The sequence below is a fragment of the Podarcis bocagei genome (genome assembly GCF_964188305.1).
Source record: "Podarcis bocagei genome assembly, chromosome: 13".
Taxonomy (NCBI): domain Eukaryota; kingdom Metazoa; phylum Chordata; class Lepidosauria; order Squamata; family Lacertidae; genus Podarcis; species Podarcis bocagei.
Window position 1 is genome coordinate 51,882,900 of NC_138138.1, and position 17,731 is coordinate 51,900,630.

General features: G+C 49.3%; 1 protein-coding gene across 4 annotated transcripts; it reads right to left on the minus strand.

Annotated features, from left to right (window-relative positions):
* Positions 1-460: 460 nt before the first annotated feature.
* Positions 461-17,695, minus strand: TM9SF1 (transmembrane 9 superfamily member 1). Of its 4 annotated transcripts, none has more exons than XM_081167856.1 (5): positions 17,401-17,695; positions 11,430-11,792; positions 7,448-8,255; positions 4,676-4,949; positions 461-2,329 (listed from the first exon to the last, which is right to left on the minus strand). In XM_081167856.1, exons 1-5 carry the CDS (start codon positions 17,692-17,694, stop codon positions 1,936-1,938), a joined length of 2,133 nt encoding a protein of 710 aa, XP_081023982.1. In that variant the 5' UTR covers position 17,695; the 3' UTR covers positions 461-1,935. The 4 variants fall into 4 exon arrangements, with proteins under 4 accessions (XP_081023982.1, XP_081023981.1, XP_081023984.1 ...); XM_081167855.1 differs by having other exon boundaries at positions 17,392-17,695; XM_081167858.1 differs by lacking the exon at positions 17,401-17,695 and adding an exon at positions 15,336-15,905.
* Between the last annotated feature and the right edge of the window lie 36 nt (positions 17,696-17,731).

A 17,731-nucleotide genomic window follows, 5' to 3' on the forward strand; every position in this document is an offset into this window, starting at 1 on the left:
TTGTTGGGATTAAAATGAGAACAGGGAGAACCATGTACGCCACTTTGAGCTCCTAATAATAATAATAATAATAATAATAATAATAATAATAATAATAATAATTTATTATTTATACCCCCCCCAATCTGGCTGGGTTTCCCCAGCCACTCTGGGCAGCTCCCAACAGGATATTAAAAAGACGATAAAACATCAAACATTAAAAACTTCTCTAAAACGGGCTGCCTTCAGATGTCTTCTAAAAGTCAGGTAGTTGTTTATTTCCTTGACAGGGCGGGCGCCACCACTGAGAAGGCCCTCTGCCTGGCTTCCTGTAACCTCCCTTCTCGCAGGGAGGGAACTGCCAGAAGTCCCTCAGAGCTGGACCTCAGTGTCCGGGATGAACAATGGAGGTGGAAACGCTCCTTGAAGGAAGAGGTGGGGTATAAATGCAAGAAAGAAATAAAGAGACAGCCAGAGAGTCTTGCAGCCAGGTTTTTTGGTTTTTCTTTTTAATTAATAAAGTTTAATTTCAAGATCTGTAAAAAGAAACCGCTGGAACGAAACAAAAATCAAATTAAAAAAAACAAAAACAAAACCCTAGCTTCGATCCTTGCTAAATATACATAATTCCTCATATATATAATTTCCATATATAATTATAGGCATTTTCTTGACTGTGGCAGAAGGCGAAGAGACAGCTTCTTCCCCCACCCAGACTATAACAGCCCCAGGCACCTTGGGAGTAACAAAGGAGGCAATGTAGGAGAGGGAGGGAGCAAAGGTATTGGCAATGCAGGGAGGCCTCTGACTGGAGGGGAACTACCTTGTCCATGAGGTGGCGGAGGCTGGTGAAACAAATCCACTGAAGAGGCTGGATCCCCTTCTGAAGGGGTCAACCAGTGTTCCCCAAGCCGGAAGATGTTGGACTACAACTTCCATCATCCGTGACCGTTGGCGAAGCTGGCAGTGGATGATGGGAGTTGTAGTCCAACAACATAGGGGATTCCCAAACACTGGTACAGCCTATCCTACAACATGCAAATAGGGGGATCCTTTAAAAGCTGCAGGGAAAGGCCTGACAAATACAAGACTCTTTCTCTGTCCCCCTCCAACATGGAGAGATCTATTTTAACCTAGCCCCCAGGAAGGTCTCTGGTCAGAGGAAACCATTATCCAATCCTTAGCCCGCCAATTCTCTCCCGCATTAAGAATCCTGTAGAGGGGGGAACCCCGAGGGACAAGGTGGTGCCGGTCGCTGGGGCCATTTCCATCTGCAGGGCCGGCCCTGCCGGTCCTCGTAGGGGCCAGTTTTTATTTGGAATACGATTGGCTGGGACCTGTCACCCGATTGCATAAAAGCTCCGAAAGAAGCGAATCGAGGCAGAACAATCTTCCCCGTTTCCCGGCTGGTCAGCCGCCAAGAGCCCGACTTCCCTTTGGAAGGGAAGGAGAGCGATTGGCTAACTGAGCCCGGCGTTGCTCAGCTGACCAGGCCGCCCAGCCAATAGGAAGAGAGCTCACCCGATTGGTCACATTTCAACCCGTTTAAAGGGAGTAACAAACCATAATTCCCACCCCAAAGCGCACAAACTGCAGTTTCGACCAATTTTATTTTTATAAAAGAAAGAAAGAGGAAATTTGTTGCAGTGCCCACTAATTGGCCAGATTGACAGGTTCGCTGCTGGGCTAGCGGCCCTGACCAACGAGAGGAGGGCTTTTGGATCCTGTTTCCTGCTGCTTCCCGGCGATCAAGCAACCGCCACTGCGGTGAGCTGGGGAGCTCTCGGAAACCGATCCCAGCTAACGAGAGAGACGGATCGTTTAAAAGCCCGGTTTTCCCGAGCTCGGGCTGATCTCCCAGCCAAGTGGGAGGCCCGGCCTTTGAGCGGCGCCTGTCCTAGCCAATGGGGAAGCAGAGCTTTACGGCCAACGAGAGCGCAAGGAGGGGGCGGGCGCTCAGTCCATCTTGAGGTTGACGTAAATGTAGCGGATAAATTTGAGGGAGGCGAAGAAGGAGATGGTGCCCAGCATGAGGAAGAAGACATAGCCAGTCAGGAGGGAGTAGCCGAAGAACTCCACCGTCTGCACCGCGCCCGACATGTTGGAGCGGCGGGAGTAGTAGAAGACGGAGTAGAGGAAGATGAAGAGGCCGGTGGAGCCCGCGCTGAGCACGGAGCGCCACCACCAGCGGTAGTCCTCGCCCGAGAGCTGGAAGTAGGTGAGGGCGATGGAGATACAGGCGCCGACGCTGAGAAGGATGGCGAAGACGAAGAAGAGGATCCCGTAAAGGGTGTACTGCTCCCGGCCCCACACCGTGGCAAAGATGTAGTAGAGCTCCACAGAAATGGCGCTGCCAATGATAACAAATAATAATTTTAATAATAATAATAATTTATTATTTATACCCCGCCCATCTGGCTGGGCTTCCCTAGCCACTCTGGGCGGCTTCCAAAAAAAATATTAAACTACTGTAATACATCAAACATTAAAAGCTTCCCTAAACAGGGAATAAAGATAATAAAGATAAATAAAGATAATAATAAGCGTATTTGTACCTCACCCGTCTGAGTTGAACCCCTAATTCTGGGCACAATGGAGGTGTCAAAGATTTGGGTCATCATCATCATCATCATCATCATTTATTATTTATACCCCGCCCATCTGGCTGGGTTTCCCCAGCCACTCTGGGCGGCTTCCAACAGAACACTAAAATACAATAACCTATTAAACATTCAAAGCTTCCCTAAACTTCAGATGTCTTCTAAAAGTCTGGTAGTTGTTCTTCTCTTTGACATCTGGTGGGAGGGTGTTCCACAGGGCGGGTGCCACCACCAAGAAAGCCCTCTGCCTGGTTCCCTGTAACTTGGCTTCTCGCAGCGAGGGAACCGCCAGAAGGCCCTCGGAGCTGGACCTCAGTGTCCGGCAGAATGAAGAAAAGATACAGGAGGAAATTATTAGGAAGAGGACCCACAAAGGGGAGGATGGAAGTCCAAGAGATTCCTTAGAATCTTGTTTTTACATAACTGCAAAATTTTAATCTGAAAAACTAAATAAAAACACTCGTACCTTGGATCCCAAACGCCTTGGAACTCGGGACGTTTTGGCTCCTGAACGCCGCAAACCTGGAAGCAATTGTCTCCGTTTGCAAACGTTCTTTTGGAAGCTGAAGTCTAATGGGGCTTCCATGGCTTCTGATTGGCTGCAGGGGCTTCCTGCAGCCAATCAGAAGCCGTGATTTGGCTTTCAAATGTTTTGGAAGTTGAACGGACTTCTGGAATGGATTCCGTCCGACTTCCAAGGTACGACTGTAAATTTAAAAGCCAAAGAAATAGAGTTGCACCAGCCACTCTGGGAGGCTTCCAAAGTTTAGCTCCGTGGGATCCCCACAAGCTCCGACATTATAAGAAAGCGTTCTCTATGCGCTCTCTCTTTTGCAAACCTTTCTCAGGTCACCTCCTACTTGACTTTTCACTTTTATTCATTTATTTATCCGCAGGAAAAGAGCAAACCAATCGAAACGAAAACAAAAAAATAAAGAGAGGGAGAAAAAAAGGGGGAAAGTATACAGTGGTACCTCAGGTTAAGTCCTTAATTCGTTCCGGAGGTCCGTTCTTAACCTGAAACTGTTCTTAACCTAAAGCAGCACTTTAGCTAATGGGGCCTCCCGCTACCGCTGAGCTGCTGCAGCACAATTTCTGTTCTCATCCTGAAGCAAAGTTCTTAACCCGAGGTACTATTTCTGGGTTAGCGGAGTCTGTAACCTGAAGCGTATGTAACCCGAACTACCACTGTAAAGTCCTCCTTCCCAGGTAGATCCTAACTTGTCCCACACAGAAGAAAGGTGAACTTTCCCAGCTCTCACCTGGGAGTATACCTTTCTTCTCCCAACCTGGGAGATCTTCCCTTCCCTGCCTCTCACGCAGGGTCCTTCAACAGCGAAGCATCACCTTCACCGGCATGTTAGCCGCTCCTTAACCCGAGTCAGGGGACCGCACTCTGCATAACCCCCCCCCCCACATCCTTATTTCAGACATTGTGATATATCGGCATATGGCCGTGTTTAGCTGGTGATGTATCACAGTGTTGAAAACCAGACATCGCCCTGCCCTACCGCACGCAATAATAAAAGAAGCAAGGAAAAGAAGCAAAAGAAAAAAGAACGATAGAGAAAAGAAGAGAGGAAAAAGGAAACAGAAACAAAGAAAGCAAAAGCGGTATCATTTTTGGATATTGTATAATGATTTAATGTATAACGATTTAATACAGTGGTACCTCGGGTTAAGAACTTAATTCGTTCCGGAGGTCCGTTCTTAACCTGAAACTGTTCTTAACCTGAGGTACCACTTTAGCTAATGGGACCTCCTGCTGCAGCCGCTGTGCGATTTCTGTTCTCATCCTGAAGCAAAGTTCTTAACCTGAGGTACTATTTCTGGGTTAGTCTGTAACCTGAAGCGTCTGTAACCCAAGGTACCACTGTATTTCTTTTCTCTGTTATGTATTATTTCTCTTTTTTACTAAATTGGATAATGGAAAATTAAAATAAATTAAATTAAATTAAATTAAATTAAATTAAATTAAATTAAAATAAAATAAAATAAAATAAAATAAAATAAAATAAAAGTGGGCAGCTCAGAGCCCAGGAGGGATAGAAAAGGACGGAGGCAGCCGGAGACCCAGGCTCGGCGCCGACTCTTACCTGAAGGGTAGGAAGCCCCCAATCGTCATATGAACCAGCGTGGACTTGTACCAAGGCTGGGGCGGGATTTCCCGGGCGATGTTCTTGGTGCGACAGGGGGCATCAAAGGGGCCCGCCCGGTTCTTGCCGAAGATGCCGCCGATGACGGTGAGAGGGAAGCCCACCAGCAGCCAGACGGTCAGCAGCAGCAGGATAGTGGTAGCTGGCAGCGCCTGCGTTGACCCGTTGGCCCAGTGCACCGAGTTGACGACACTCCACGTCAGGAAGAAGGGAGCTGGGCAGAGGCAGGGAGAGAGAAGCACACGCAGCAGCGTCAGCAACAAATCGCGGGCTGTATCCGTCTCAGGCAAATTGGACCAGGTGCCCTCCCTCCCCCCCCCCCACGCTCCTTTGTGGGGATCTTGTTAGTACAGTGGACGCAGGTGGCGCTGTGGGTTAAACATGCCGATCAGAAGGTCGGTGGTTCGAATCCCCGCGACGGGGTGAGCTCCCGTTGCTCGGTCCCTGCTCCTGCCAACCTAGCAGTTCGAAAGCACCTCGAAGTGCAAGTAGATAAATAGGTATCACTCTGGTGGGAAGGTAAACGGCGTTTCCGTGCGCTGCTCTGGTTCGTCAGAAGTGGCTTAGTCTTGCTGGCCACATGACCCGGAAGCTGTACGCCGGCTCCCTTGGCCTGAAAGCGAGATGAGCACCGCAACCCCAGAGTCAGCCATGACTGGACCTAATGGTCAGGGGTCCCTTTACCTTTACCTCGGGTTAAGAACTTAATTTGTTCCAGAGGTCCGTTCTTAACCTGAAACTGTTCTTAACCTGAAGCACCACTTTAGCTAATGGGGCCTCCCGCTGCTGCGCAATTTCTGTTCTCATCCTGAAGCAAAGTTCTTAACCCGAGGTACTATTTCTGGGTTAGCAGAGTCTGTAACCTGAAGCGCATGTAACCCGAGGTACCACCGTATTGTAATGTCTCATTCTCACATTGCATAATGTTGCAGGTTTCCTTTTATTACTTAATTGATGTATGAGTACGGGAACTATTTAAACATCTCCTCCCTCTCTGCTCTGCTCCTCTGCTGAAGAAGAAGGATGTGAGAGTCGTCCTATTGTTTGGTTGTTTGCTTTATAAATAAAACCTTTGGTGTTACCATTCCAACCACAGTTGCTGCTGCTGCATTCTGCTGTAAAGGACTGAGTTTACTAGCTGCAAAGGGGCGTTTAATGCTCACAGATCTAACACGGCCCCTGAGAAATCCGCTCTCGTTTTACAAAGAGCAGCATGTTCCTAGTCCTCATGAGGTGCAAACGAATTGGAACATGTGGCAACACAATTATCCAGCAGAGGAACAGAACTGAGTTCACAGGCCTCCCACCCACAAAACTCCACATCAGGTTACCCTGCCAGAAACTTTCTTCATTGCAGCAATGTAATGGGAGGGGAGATTTTGTTGCTGCACAACTGGGAATCAGAAATCCTTGCTGATCTGCTTAAAACCACCAGAGATTTATCAACAGGTAGTGATATACCTTCTGCTCACTCCTGCCCTAGATCACCCCCCTCAAAAGATTCCATCAACCATGTCTCCGGAAAATTTTACACATCATCTGGGAAGACAGGCGAACTAATGCCAGTGTACTGGCAGGAGCAAAGATCACCAGTGTCAAAGCAATGATTCTTCAACATCAACTTCGTTGGACTGGTCATGTTGTGTGGATGCCTGATGATCGTCTTCCACAGCAACTACTCTATTTCCAACGTAAAAATAGAAAGCATAATGCTGTGGTCAACAAAAGAGGTTTAAGACTCTCTCAAGGCAAATCTTTAAAAAGGTAGTATAAACACCGACAACTGGGAAACACTGGCCTGTGAGCGCTCCAGTTGGAGAACAGCCTTTACCAAAGGTGTCCTGGGCTTTGAAGACACTCGAACTCAGGACGCAAGGGAGAAACGCGCTAAGAGGAAGGAACGCTTGGCAAATCCACACCGCAATCATCTCCAACCTGGAAAACTATGTCCCCACTGTGGAAGAATGTGTGGATCCAGAACTGGCCTCCACAGTCACTTACGGACTCACTGTTAAGACCGTGTTTATGGAAGACAATCTTACTTAGCTACAAGTGATCGCCAGAGAAAAAAGAAAGAAGACAGGAGTGGGGAACATAGAGGAGACTCGTGAAGACTGCCACTAGCAGGGACTAGCAAGACCCAAATGTACAGAAGGAAGATCTACAGAGGGACCAGATTGTCCCAATCCTCTGGGTAAAGCCCTATACGGCTTAGGACCCTCGTACCTACGGGACCGCCTCTCCTGGTATGTCCCACAGAGGAACTTGGAGGTCCCGGGCTACAGAGAGGTTAGCCAGGGCTTTTTCGGCTGTGGCTCTGATCTGGTGGAACGCTCTGCCCCAAGAGACTAGGGCCCTGCGGGACTTGACATCTTTCCGCAGGGCCTGCAAGACAGAGCTGTTCCGCCTGGCCTTTGGCCAGGGCCCAGCCTGACTCCCTCCTTTGGCAATCTTCACAGAACTCCAGCCCAATGGTTGCCATCAATTTGATTTGAATTAATTTTATAGTTAAAAGATTTTAGAATGTTGTATTTTATTGTTGTTAGCTGCCCTAAGCCCGGCTTCGGCTGGGGAGGACAAGATAGAAATAAAATTTATTATTATTATTAAAGGAGAGGCAGCCGAAGAGCTCTCTCTCCTCCATGGACAGGTTCCTCTTGCTCCCAATGTTTGCCCTGACGCGCAAGGACTGAAAACGCCGCCGGGCCTCACCAGAGAAAAGGCTGGTGGTGAGCAGGATGTTCCAGACCCAACACTCGCCTCCAATCTGGCGGTAGAAGTTGCTGGAGACATAGCCGGAAATGCAGCAGGTGAGGGCATAGAGCAGGATAGCGGCCGAGTTGATGGCGCCGTGCCGGTGGACGTTGAACATGCCCAAGAGAGCCATGACGATGATCCCCGTGCCCAGGGCTAGGAACTGGCTGCCCACCCCCAGCACGGCGCACAGGAGGCTGCGGCAGGGCGGGAAGCGGAAGACGTCCGTGTGGATGATCTTCCAGCCGTTGTCGCCCTGGTCGAAGTCGTCGCCCGAGGACGAGGTGGAGGCCTCCTCGTCCAGGTTGTAGCGCGCCAAGTCGTTCTTGAGCACCCTCATGAGGATGACGACGACAAAGCCCACCAGCAGGAAGACCAGGACCATGGAGTTGATGATGGAGAGCCAGTGGATCTCCAAGGTGCGGGGGAAGAAGCCGTCGTCGCCGCTGCGGCTGCCCCGCCGGTCGCCTCGCCGCTCCAGCGCCGTCTCGGACCAGCGGACGCTGTAGGTGTGGGCCACGGGGAGGACGCTGCGGACGTCGTCCAGGCTGGTGGGCTTGACGTTGCGGACGCTGACGTTGGCGTAGATGATGCGGTCGCCGTTCCACTCCAGGTGGAAGTCCAGGTGGGTCCAGAGGCCGATCTTGTGGGTGTGGGGCAGGAAGCCGCTTTCCTCCATGTACCCCACAAAGCCCCGGAGAGGCAGGTCGTCCACCACAAACTCAAAGTAGTACAACTCTTCAATGGCTTGCCGGAGACGCTCCACCTGCCGGGGAGGAAGGAAACCGTCAGGATAGAAGGGAAAGAAAGATTTATAATGAACTGAAAAAGATGTTGAAATACAGTGGTGCCCCACAAGATGAATGCCTCGCAAGACAGAAAACTCGCTAGACGAAAGAGTTTTCCGTTTTGGAGGTGCTTCGCAAAACGAATTTCCTATGGGCTTGCTTTGCAAGACGACAATGTCTTGCGAGTTCCTGCTGGTTTTTTCCCCTCCCCCCCTTTTTCTAAGCCGCTAAGCCGCTTATCAGCTGATCCGATCAGCAGATAAGCCGCTAATAGCGCTAATCCGCTAATCCTTCAATGGGCTTGCTTCGCAAGACGAAAAAACAGCTAGACGAAGAGAATCACAGAACGGATTCTTTTCGTCTTGCGAGGTACCACTGTATACACTTGTTAAGAAACCGGAGGCTTTTCTTTTAGGAATTGTAGGAAATGAAATATGTAAAAAAGATTGTAAACTTTTCCAATACGCAGTAACAGCAGCGAGAACACTCATGGCCCAAAAATGGAAACAGGAAGAATTACCGACGGTTGAAGAATGGAGATTGAAATTGACAGACTTTGCAGAACTGGATAAACTAACGGGGAAGATTCAATATTTTCGAGACCAGAAGTTCACCGAGGACTGGGGGAAATTTACAGATTATCTGAAAAGTATATGTGATGAACAGACAACGCTTGTAGGTTTTCAAGACGTTCTGTGAAAATATGAGGAATACTGTAAAAAAGGGAATAAGATTGGGGAGGTTATATTTCAAAGGCAATATTAAAATTAGAAAATGTGTGAATAAATAAACAAAACGGAAGATTGGCAGAGAAACTGGGGGAAGTAAAAAAAAAAAGAAGATTATGTGATAAATTGTGATATTGGTTATATAAATTTGTATTTGAAAATGAATAAAAAGTATTAAAAAAAAGAAGGGAAAGAAACCAACACACCCCAAACGGTGCTTGAGTCGTAGAACTGTAGAAATGGAAGGGACCCCAAAGGTCATCCAACCCCCTGCAATGCAGAAATCATTCGCCCAACATGGAACTCGAACCCACGACGCTGAGGTTAAAAGAGACTCATGCTCTACTGACTGAGCTTGGACTTACCGATTGCTTTCTTCCCCGAGATTTCAAAAGTGCGAGGAAGAGATGCAAGGAAACTGATCCAGGATGCATGGGATTCAGTATTTGCCTCTAATCTGAGAGTGCGCAAATAAACTGTTTTATTTTTATTCCATTTATTGGTTTTATATACCGCCCTACGCCCGGGGGCCTCAGGGTGGTTCACAGAATAAAATCAAGATATAAAACCACAAAGTACCTAATAAAAATAAAACAGCAACCCAATACACCCCCCCAAAAAAAAATCCCCACATTTTAAAAGGGCATAGGATGTAAATCAGATCAACCAAAGGCCTGGTTAAAAAGGAACGCTTTTGCCTGGCACCTCAAGGTGTATAATGAAGGCGCCAGGTGAACTTCCCTGGGGAGAGCATTCCACGGATAGGGAGCCACTGCAGAGAAGGCCCCGTTCTCGTGTTGCCACCCTCCAAACCTCTCGAGAAGGAGGCACACGAAGGAGGGCCTCGGAAGGTGATCTCAGGGTCTGGGTAGGTTCATATGGAAAGAGGCATTCCATATGAGGTATTGAGGTCCTGAGCCATTTAAGACTTTATTGGTCTAAACCAGCACTTTGAATTGGGCCCGGAAACTCATCGGTAGCCAGTGCAGTCGGACCAGGATCAGTATAATATGCTCAACCCGTCTTGCTCTGGTGAGTAACCTGGCCGCTGAATTCTGCACCAGCTGAAGTTTCCGAACCTATGGAATTTGCTGCCCACGAGGTGTAGCGACAGCAACCAACTTGGACAGCTTTAAATGAGGATTAGACAAATTTGTGAAGGAGAAGGCTACCAACGTCTACTATCTCCACCGTCAGAAGGAGGATGCCCCTGAATTTAGAGTGCTGTTGTGGGCACTTCCCATAGGCATCTTGTTTGCAAGGCTAAAATCAGGATGCTAGCTGTTCTAACCCAACAAAGTCTAGGTTAGATTCAGAGCCAGGAATATGACACACACACACACAAAATCCCGAGAAAGGAACAGGGGCAAGAGAAGTTGATGAACTATGCAGAATTGGCTAAATTGACATACAAACTGCGAAGTAAGGACAACTGTGACTTTAAAGAAGAATGGGAACTTTTAACAAAGTACTTAAAAAGACAACAAAATGAATTGGACTCCTTGGCAGGTTTTGAATAAGCATACACAAATTTAGTGTTTAGTAACATGGTAGATAGATAATACAAGGATTGAAATAATTTTATAATATGCAGAGGGTGACATGTGCTGAGAAATCAGAGAGAGGAGCTGAGGGAAGTCTTGGAGGGAGGGGGGTTTGATGGGGAATGGGAAACAAGGAGGGGGGAATAATGAACATGATATGTTTTGATATGCTATGTGGAAATGGTTAATAAAAAACATTATTAAAGAAAAAAGGAATAAGACACACCCACCCACCCCAATATTCTGGAGCCCAAGCTGACCAGAAGAGGAATATGTGTTGAGATACCAGACTCTGAAAACGATAACAGGAGTAAAGGTAAAGGTAAAGGGACCCCTGACCATTAGGTCCAGTCGTGGCCGACTCTGGGGTTGCGGCACTCATCTCACTTTATTGACCGAGGGAGCCGGCGTACATCTTCCGGGTCATGTGGCCAGCATGACTAAGCCACTTCTGGCGAACCAGAGCATCACATGGAAATGCCGTTTACCTTCCCGCTGGAGTGGTGCCTATCTACTTGCACTTTGACGTGCTTTCGAACTGCTAGGTTGGCAGGAGCAGGGACCGAGCAAAAGGGAGCTCACCCCGTCGCAGGGATTCGAACCGCCGACCTTCTGATCAGCAAGCCCTAGGCTCTGTTGTTTAACCCACAGCGCCAACCGCGTCCCTAAAGGTAAAGGTAAAGGGAGCCCTAACCATTAGGTCCAGTCGTGGCCGACTCTGGGGTTGCGGCCCTCATCTCGCTTTATAACAAGATAAAAGGAATCAGCTGTCAAACTTTAAAGTCGAATTAGGGATGTCCCGCAGAACCAGGAACCCAGGCGGTAAACACCAGCTCCATGAAACAGACCTTGGAATCCACGATTTTCTGGCCGGGCTTACCTGCTCAGGTGTGAGCTTCATTTCGCAGAGGACCTTCTTGTCAACGTTCTCCCGGAAGCGGATCTCGTACATCGACTCGGCCATGCGGTCTCCATCCAGCACCTCCCCCAAGGTAAGGCTTTTGTGGCGGATATTCTCCGGGGAGCACACGGGGAGCTGGTAGTAATGGTAGGTCTCCTGGGGGTTGTGGTAAGGCCCCACTTTGTTGACGTAAAGCATCACTGGGTCCCCCCGCTGGTAGTGGGTCTCTGAAGAGGCCGTGGATAAGAGGGAAAGGAGGAAGAAGAGGAGGAGGACAAGAAACGGGGGGCGGGCCATCATGGGGTGGTAACAGGAGAAAGGGGGGTGGGAACTGGGCCGGGGCTTTGGGAGGAAGAACAGAAAAGCATTATTCAGCGAGGCATAATTTCTCTGGAATCACATTATAGTTTTGGGGACACTATCTTGGCCAATGCCAACTTAAGGTCCTGGTCTTGGGTCACATTCACCCCACACATTTTGAAATCACTATACAGTGGTGCCCCGCAAGACGAATGCCTCGCAAGACGGAAAACTCGCTAGACGAAAGAGTTTTCCGTTTTGGAGGTGCTTCGCAAAACGAATTTCCTATGGGCTTGCTTCGCAAGATGACAATGTCTTGCGAGTTCCTGCTGGTTTCCCCCCCCCCTTTTTTCTAAGCCGCTAAGCCGCTTATCAGCTGATCTGATCAGCAGATAAGCCGCTAAAAGCCGCTAATAGCGCTAATCCGCTAATCCTTCAATGGGCTTGCTTCACAAGACGAAAAAACCGCTAGACGAAGAGAATCACAGAACGGATTCTTTTCGTCTTGCGAGGCACCACTGTATTACAACTGCAAAAAGCTGTGGCTTCCCTCAAAGAATTTTGGGAGCTGTATTTTGGTACCAGTGCCGAGTCGTGAGGAAGCCCGTTCCTCACTGAGTTACGGTTGTCAGAATTCCCTGAGGAGATGGATTGATTGTGAGAGGAATAGGGTTCTCCTAACGCCCTCAATGAACTACAGCTCCGAGAATTCTCTGGGGGGAGCCGTGACTATTTAAAGTGGTATCATGATGCTTTTTAAACACATGGTGTCAAGTGTGGGCTTGGTGGCTTCCTCGGTGCCTGTAGAGTTTGGGATCACTATGCCTGATTTAAAGAGCTTCCATTCTTTACTATGGGAGCTCCCAGAAATCAACCGTTTTGAGGGCACCATTCTGTTGACGTCAAAGCACCTGAGAAACACCTCGTCGATCCCTATGGTTCATTGCTGGGTCTTCCCTTCCCCCAAACTCCAACAAACAACAACCCCATAAACGTATAAGCATGGGCCACCTTTCCAACTCATGACAACCTAGGCGTTTTTTGTGCCCTCATAGTACCACCACCTGCGGTTTTGGGGGAGAGCGAGAACAAAGGCCCTGCCAGGCATCAGCCTTCAGGAAACCGCATGTTGAAAGATTCAGGACAGATAAACAGACAGTCCTCCTTCACACAGTGCATAGTCAAACTATTGGACTCGCTCCCCCAGGAGGCAGCGATGGCCCCCACATGCAGGGCTCTAAAGGAGGATTAGGCAATTCCACGGAGGAGAGTGCTATTGATGCTACTAGCCAGAATTGATGCTTTTGAATTCTGGTGCCGGAGGAGACTCTTGAGAGCCCCATGGACTGCAAGGAGATCCAACCTCTCCATTCTGAAGGAAATCAGCCCTGAGTGCTCACTGGAAGGACAGATCCTGAAGCTGAGGCTTCAAGACTTTGGCCACCTCATGAGAAGAGAAGACTCCCTGGAAAAGACCCTGATGTTGGGAAAGATGGAGGGCACAAGGAGAAGGGGACGACAGAGGACGAGATGGTGGGACAGTGTTCTTGAAGCTACCAGCATGAGTTTGACCAAACTGCGGGAGGCAGTGGAAGACAGGAGTGCCTGGTGTGCTCTGGTCCAGGGGGTCACGAAGAGGCGGACACGACTAAACAACAACAAGAAGCCAGGATGGCTCTGCTCTGCCTCCACAGCTGGAGACAGCAACACTTCCAAACACCAGTTGTGCTGGAAACCACGGAGGCATCTCTCCCCTGCTCTGATCCTGCTCCCTGCTTTCCCCAAAGGGAACAGGATGCTGGGATCAGGATGCTGGGCCATCGGCCTGATTCACCAGGTGACTCTTAATGCTCCTTATCAAACGATGGTTTGGAGATGCAGTTTTTTGGGGGTGAGAGGGAGTGAGGGGGGGGGTGAGAGGGAGAGGCTCCAGCCGCAAGTGAAAAGGATCTAGGAGTCTTGGTTGACCACAAACTTGACATGAGCCAACAGTGTGACGCGGCAGCTAAAAAAGCCAATGCAATTCTGGGCTGCATCAATAGGAGTATAGCATCTAGATCAAGGGAAGTAATAGTGCCACTGTATTCTGCTCTGGTCAGACCTCACCTGGAGTACTGTGTCCAGTTCTGGGCACCACAGTTCAAGAAGGACACTGACAAACTGGAACGTGTCCAGAAGAGGGCAACCAAAATGGTCAAAGGCCTGGAAACGATGCCTTATGAGGAACGGCTAAGGGAGCTGGGCATGTTTAGCCTGGAGAAGAGGAGGTTAAGGGGTGATATGATAGCCATGTTCAAATATATAAAAGGATGTCACATAGAGGAGGGAGAAAGGTTGTTTTCTGCTGCTCCAGAGAAGCGGACACGGAGCAATGGATCCAAACTACAAGAAAGAAGATTCCACCTAAACATTAGGAAGAACTTCCTGACAGTAAGAGCTGTTTGACAGTGGAATTTGCTGCCAAGGAGTGTGGTGGAGTCTCCTACTTTGGAGGTCTTTAAGCAGAGGCTTGACAACCATATGTCAGGAGTGCTCTGATGGTGTTTCCTGCTTGGCAGGGGGTTGGACTCGATGGCCCTTGTGGTCTCTTCCAACTCTATGATTCTATGATTCTAAGTATTCGTTTGTGCATTCATCCACACACAAGCGCCATATCGGGTCACGCCAATCTTGGACCCTTCCTTAAGCAGCCATCCCCTTAGATCCACGGTTTGGAGGATGCCCACTCTGAATGCCACACTGCGGGGGGGGGGGGGGCTGTAGTCCATGTTCATAGAACCACAGAATTGCTGAGTGGGATGGACCCAAGGGTCATCTAGTCCAACCCCCTGCGATGCAGGGATCTTTTTGCCCAGCATGGGACTCGAACCCTTGACCCTCAAGTTAAGAGTCTCACGCAACGACGGCAGCAAGAATATTATCGGCACAAAAATGGAAGCAAGAAGAATTACCGACGAAAGACGATCAGAGGATGAAATTGAGGGACTCTGCAGAATTAGACAAACTAACAGGAAGAATTCGAAACCGGCGGGACCGGAGATTCGCAGAAGACTGGTGTAAATTTACGGACTATTTGAAAAGTAACTGTGATGATCAGATTATGTTTGTAGGGGTTGCAAGAAGTTTTGTGAGGTGAATAATTTGAATGATTGCATAAATGGATAAAGAGGAGGATGTTAGTTAAGATAACTAAAGGCAATATGAATTTAAGATATGATAAAAATGGGGGATCATCAGAGGTGCCAATGGAAGTCCAAAAAGACCGTATAAGATGTGAAGCTTTGTGGTATGTAGGACAATTTATATGTTTAAAAATTAATAAAAATTATTATATATATAAAAGAGAGTCTCATGCTCTACCGGCTGAGCTATGTTAGTCTATCTTATGGGGGAGGGGTTCTTTTGCAGGTGCAGCAATGGCACCCTAGGAAGACCCTCCTGCACCCACCCTAGCGCCCACCCTGGAAGCCTAACCTGGGTGCTTCGGGGCCTCCCACCACCCTAAGCAGAGGAGCTGCCCCTCTGCCCCCCCAATGCCCCCCCCAGCCTCTGCAGCACAGGCTCCCCCTCCTCACCTGACCTCACCTCTCTCTCTCTCTGGGGCTGCCCTTGGCGCTGCCTGAGGGTCTTGCACCTCCTTCTGCCCGGGGGCGGGGGGAGAGGAAGCGGGGGTCTCCAGGCGCAGAGGGTGAAGGGGAGCGCGCCTCTCAGCCCCAGGGGCTTCCCATGCCCGCGCCTGGCCCCACTGCTCCCTTCAGCCCGGCTCCCAGCCCGCTCTCTTCCCAACGCCGCTCTTCCCCGGCTCGCTGCCAACGAGGAGGCGCGGCGGCTAAGGGCTGTGGCGGATCATTCGAGGGGCCGGAGGCTCGCGGCGCCTCGGGGTCCTTCAGGCGATCTCCGAGGGCAGGCCCGGCCACGTCCGTCGGCTGCTTCCGCCCTCAGCAGAGAGCGCGGGGGGCCTGGCTGCCCGCACGGTGACGTAATTCCGAGTTTGAGGGACACGGCGGCGGGAAGCGTAGACTCCATAGAGACGGGGAGAAAATACACACACCCCCCGCTCGTGCGCATGCGCGCAGGAGGTTCTTCCGCTCTTGCCCCGCCCACCTGTTAAAGGGGCAGGCGCGAGCTGGAGATCGGCGGAGGGAAATTAAAGCCGGGAAAGCCTCCATTTCCTAGAAGGCAAAACTGAGGCAGGAAATAAAGACGGCGGGGGTGGGATGCCGGCTCTCCTTAGTTCCCCCCAAGTGGAGTGCAAAGCGCTGGAAAAGGGCGGGGTGACTCTGATCATGCTAAGAGTGCATTTTCATTGCGTGGCTGGATGTTTGCCTACTTTGCAGCAGGCAGAAATCCAACAGGGGGAGCTATTTCTGCCACCGCCACTAGGAAAAAAAAGAGCATGGCAATAATTTCAGGGCTACCCTTATAGCCTTAGCAGCAGAGGCACCTCACAGCATTTCTGCCCAGGGCTGTTCTTGTTTCCAAAGCTTCACAGGCCTGTGCGTTCAGTAGAAAGTGAGAATTCAAGTATTATTACCTAAAGAGAGAGAGAGAGAATTATTAAGACTTCATGCTGCAGTAAGGAACCGGGACACTTTTGACACCTAGGTGTATATTTCTGGATCCACCTTATTTTTGTAATTGCAAGGTGTTGGGAACCGGTTTAGGTGCAGCAATTAAAAGCAAAACCAAATGCTAGCCCGTTTGCAAAGCTAAGCAAGGTCCGGTATGGTTTCAAATAGGATGGGGGGCACGTCTTGAGGGTGTCGGAATAGAGGACCCTCAGGATTCTTTCCAACTCTGCAATTCCCTCATTCTATTGTATTTTAATGTTGCAAATCACCCTGGGAACCTAAGGTGAAAGGTGAATAATTAACATAATACAATATAACAGTATCGTTTTATAACTTGTAGCCTATGGACACTCAGCGACTGAAAAGGAAATGCCTATAAATCTCATTGACAAGCCGGTGTTTGGCGATGGAGACACAGGCCCCAGGAGGAACACTCTGTGAACATTTAGTTTACTTTGAGGTCAGGGTGCGTGAGGTTGGTTTGCAAATCCCACAGACCTGTCGCTCTTCTCTTTCCAAAATCAAGCTTCAAAAATACATGTCCATACAAGCTGAATGGAGCCCATCAGCTCTGATGATAAAGATTATGGTATCGTATTGTATCACATAGCATCCCTGAAAAAATGGTGTGTTTTCCATTTGCTGGAGCTATGGGGAAACTGGGCAGCGGAGTCTTAAGATCCCATCTGCGCTGCACATTATTATAGAACAAATTGGGGTTATTCTTTTGCAACCCAACTCTGCATCGAGAGCTTTCAGTGACCCCTAAGTCCGTAAGCTGGTCAAGGGGGAAATGTGTGGAGGTAGAAACCAGTAGAAGGAAAGCAAGGGAGATCTTTATTTGTCTGTTGCCTCACAGCCCCCCTTCCCCCCTTGCAAGAACCCAGAACAAAGGTGTGTAACAGCTTTTAAAGACTAGAAATTGCCCAACCTCTTAGCCAAAGACCACCCAAAAGCATCATGCAAGCCTCACAGAAAGAGTCGGTTTGCAACAGAAATCTGAGTGCGTGGCTTGTCTCCTGTCTGTCAAGATACCTGAGTAAAAGGAATGGGGTGTGTGTCGTAAGTACCTGACATACCACAAAATGGACAGAGGGCTGCATTGAATTCAGTGACCCATGACCTTGGTTCAAGGAGCTGCGTTCGAATATCTCCCCTTTAATCCTGGCTAACCCCCATGTATACGTCCTCAACTCCTTTCCTGAGCCCAATTTGGAAGTTCCATTCAACGCGTGTTTGCGGCTGAAGGCCCTGCAGTGCTGCGAGATTATTTTTCGGCAACTGCGTTTTTGTCCGAGGCGAGGGCCTGGGGTCCTGACGCAGCCCGTGGGTGGGGCAGCGCCTGCACCCTTTGTCTCGAGACAAACCCCCATTGCCAGCCAAGGAACCGGAACCCCTCCGACCAATGGG

Coding starts and splice junctions, on each gene's coding strand:
- TM9SF1 (XM_081167855.1), bottom strand. CDS start 17,694: ATGGGGGTTTGTCTCGAGACAAAGGGTGCAGGCGCTGCCCCACCCACG. Junction 11,793..17,391: donor TCCATTTTGTGGTATGTCAG/GTACTTACGACA, acceptor TTCCTCCCAAAG/CCCCGGCCCAGTTCCCACCC. Junction 4,950..7,447: donor CACCACCAGCCTTTTCTCTG/GTGAGGCCCGGC, acceptor GCCTCTGCCCAG/CTCCCTTCTTCCTGACGTGG.